Below are 2,412 nucleotides of genomic sequence, written 5' to 3'. Positions count from 1 at the left end.
GGCTCTGGGCTCTGCTACGGGGAAGGCAACCCCCTGGGCGCCCAGTCCCGGGCAGGAGCTCAGCGACCTCCCCTCCCCTCCTCACGGCAGGTGCTGTCCCGGGAGGACTCGGGGGAGCTGTCGGAGGAACACCGGCGCCTGATGGCCTGGAACGAGGCGGAGAACGCCCGGCAGCGGGCACGCAGGTCAGCCCGGCCCCGCGCGAAGCCGGGGGGGGCCGCTTCCCTTTGCGGCTTTGACTTTTGCTCGTGCAGAACTAAATTTGGCGCCTGGGTCGGTTAGAGTCAGGCTAAATTTTTGCAGAGACGCTTGACCTAAATTTTGACCTTTTTAAAAATAAATCTGCCCGCGCGGCGGTCACGTTTCCAGCGCCGTCTCGCTGCTGAGGGGTAAGTTACGGAGCTCTGGACGACCTCCCGCTCTCCTGCGGAGGCGGCTGTCATCGGGAGGATGAGTTGCTCTGCTAGATCTCTCCGCGTTCCCTCTCGCGCTGCTCCCAGGGAGCTGTTCTCTGGTCAGGCCCCGGGAAGCGTGTCGCTGCTTCCGAGAAAATCAGCATCTGCTGAATCTCGGAAAGCGGGAGAAGGTTAAAAGGGACAAGCCCGTCTGTCCCGTCCCCCGCTGGCTGTCCCTCGGCCCCTCGCGAAGCGCTCGAGCTTCCGCATCCGGGTCCTGCCGGAAGAATGACGTGCTCCGACTTGGAGCTCCCAAACGGAGCCAGACCCCGCTGGGTCTCGGCTCCACGCCACGCCTGTGGGTGCCCGTCTGTTTGAAAGCTTTTGCGTTAAGGTTTTGCGTGAATTTATCTCTGGCGGGAGGAGGGAAATTCTCTTCGTCCCCACACCGGGGACGCAGGGGCTCTCTTCCCCGGCGCGGCCGCTCTGCTCCTTCCCGTTCGTTCTGGCTGCGCTCAAAGTTGCGGGCTTTGCATCCCGGGGGATTAGTGCGCCTCACCGAAGTGCCGCCCTGCAGCGCCTGAGCACCCAGCAAAGCCTTGCTGTTTCGTTTTTTTGTTTGTTTGTTTGGTTTTTTTCCCTTTCCGTGTGGCAGAGAGGAAAGAATTAGGAAGGAAGAGGAAGAACAGAAGAGGCAGAAGCTCCGGGCTGCGGAGAACAGGGCCAGGATAATGGAGGCTTTCCTGAAGGAGAAGGAGAGGGAGGTTCTGCAGCTGCAGGTAAGAGCAGCTGGTGCCTGCTGGGGAGAACGCTGCCGGCAGTCCCCCTGAGGGATTTGATGGCAGCCCGTGGGAGCGATGGGGAAGGCGTAGGCTTATTTTCCAGCGATTTTTCTGTTGGTAGCTGGGAACACAAGTGTCGGCGCCTTCCAGGCGTGTTGACAGCGCGTGGAAGGGATAGAGGTTGAGTGAGAGCTCTGAAAACAGAGGGTGGAATAATCCTGAGTGGGAGGATAAAGGTTTCCTCGTTCTGGGCTCGGCTCCTGCCAAGATCCCGGTGATGCCGGTGGCACCTCGGGGTCTCGGGAGATCCGCGAGCTCTGCAGGCACCAGCAGCTCGTGCGCTGCCCGTAGTGAGCCGTCGGCTGACGTGCGTTAAGAGCCGGTCCCTGTCCTTCGTTCAGGAGGAAGCCAAAACGTTCATCACCCCCGAGAACCTGGACGCGCGGATTGAGGAGTGCCTGGACAACCCTCGCAACTACAACTTCGCCATCGACAAGGACGGGCGGATCGTCAAACGGACGGTGTTGTCTTAGCGGCCCCTGCCTGGGACGGGGGGCGCGGGCCTGGTTTCCGTCCGGAGGCTCCGCTTACGAGCCGGTTTCTTCATTTTCATGTAGAAAACAACGGCAGAATTGTTAGAGAAAGCCTGCGGGTCTGGCTGTGGTTCTTCTGAAGGGTGCAGGAAGGAGGGCGAGGGAGAAATTCGGGCTTGCAACAAGCAGCAGAGGCACCAGCGGTCTGTCTCAGCCCTGCGAGGGGGCGGAGAAGCTGCCTGCGAAGCTGCTGGCGTTCGTGGGCCTGTCGCTCTGACTCGCCGCGATTCCACCTCCCGCGTGCACGTATGCTGTTGGAAATTAAGGCCAGAGATTGACAGTGGCTGGGGGGGGGGGGGGGGGGGGGGGAGGTAGAGCAGGAACGGTCCCGAGGCAGATCCTGGCTCTGAGCTCCCCGGCGTAGCCGCGGCACCGGTTGCGTGTCCACCCCCTCTAGATGCTTTTGAAAGAAAACGAGGTCTGAAGGGCTCCGTAGGAAACACTGACCCCCGGCTTGTTGACGCTGGGGGAAAGAATTAACTGTTTCTCTGTCTTCTGCTGTGGTGGAAGGACCTGTCGTTCCTGCTCATCCTTTAAACCCTCCTTTGCGCATCTGTTGGTGCGGCTAAATGAGAAAACGGTGCAGAGGACGTCTGAGCGGTACTGGCTTTTGTGTGTCCCCTTTTCTCTCCCCCCCCCGCC

The 2,412-nt window shown here is 60.7% G+C and overlaps 2 protein-coding genes across 2 annotated transcripts in view; one reads left to right on the top strand and one right to left on the bottom strand.

Annotated features, from left to right (window-relative positions):
- The window catches only part of MRPS26 (mitochondrial ribosomal protein S26), an 11,016-nt gene extending 9,202 nt beyond the window's left edge, over positions 1 to 1,814 (top strand). The window contains exons 2-4 of the mRNA XM_009290686.1: positions 92 to 185; positions 1,051 to 1,174; positions 1,579 to 1,814. Of these exons, the coding sequence (XP_009288961.1) occupies positions 142 to 185; positions 1,051 to 1,174; positions 1,579 to 1,710 (300 nt within the window). The 5' untranslated portion in view covers positions 92 to 141 and the 3' untranslated portion in view covers positions 1,711 to 1,814. The remainder of the gene's footprint in view (positions 1 to 91; positions 186 to 1,050; positions 1,175 to 1,578) is intronic.
- A 106-nt stretch (positions 1,815 to 1,920) lies between these two features.
- OXT (oxytocin/neurophysin I prepropeptide) overlaps positions 1,921 to 2,412 on the bottom strand; it is a 2,897-nt gene continuing 2,405 nt past the window's right edge. Inside the window, exon 3 of the mRNA XM_009290727.1 lies at positions 1,921 to 2,021. Coding sequence (XP_009289002.1) covers positions 1,921 to 2,021 — 101 coding nt within the window. The remainder of the gene's footprint in view (positions 2,022 to 2,412) is intronic.

The sequence above is a fragment of the Aptenodytes forsteri genome, unplaced genomic scaffold (assembly GCF_000699145.1).
Source record: "Aptenodytes forsteri isolate BGI_AS27 unplaced genomic scaffold, ASM69914v1 Scaffold236, whole genome shotgun sequence".
NCBI lineage: Eukaryota > Metazoa > Chordata > Aves > Sphenisciformes > Spheniscidae > Aptenodytes > Aptenodytes forsteri.
This window is presented reverse-complemented; position numbering and strand designations above follow the sequence as displayed.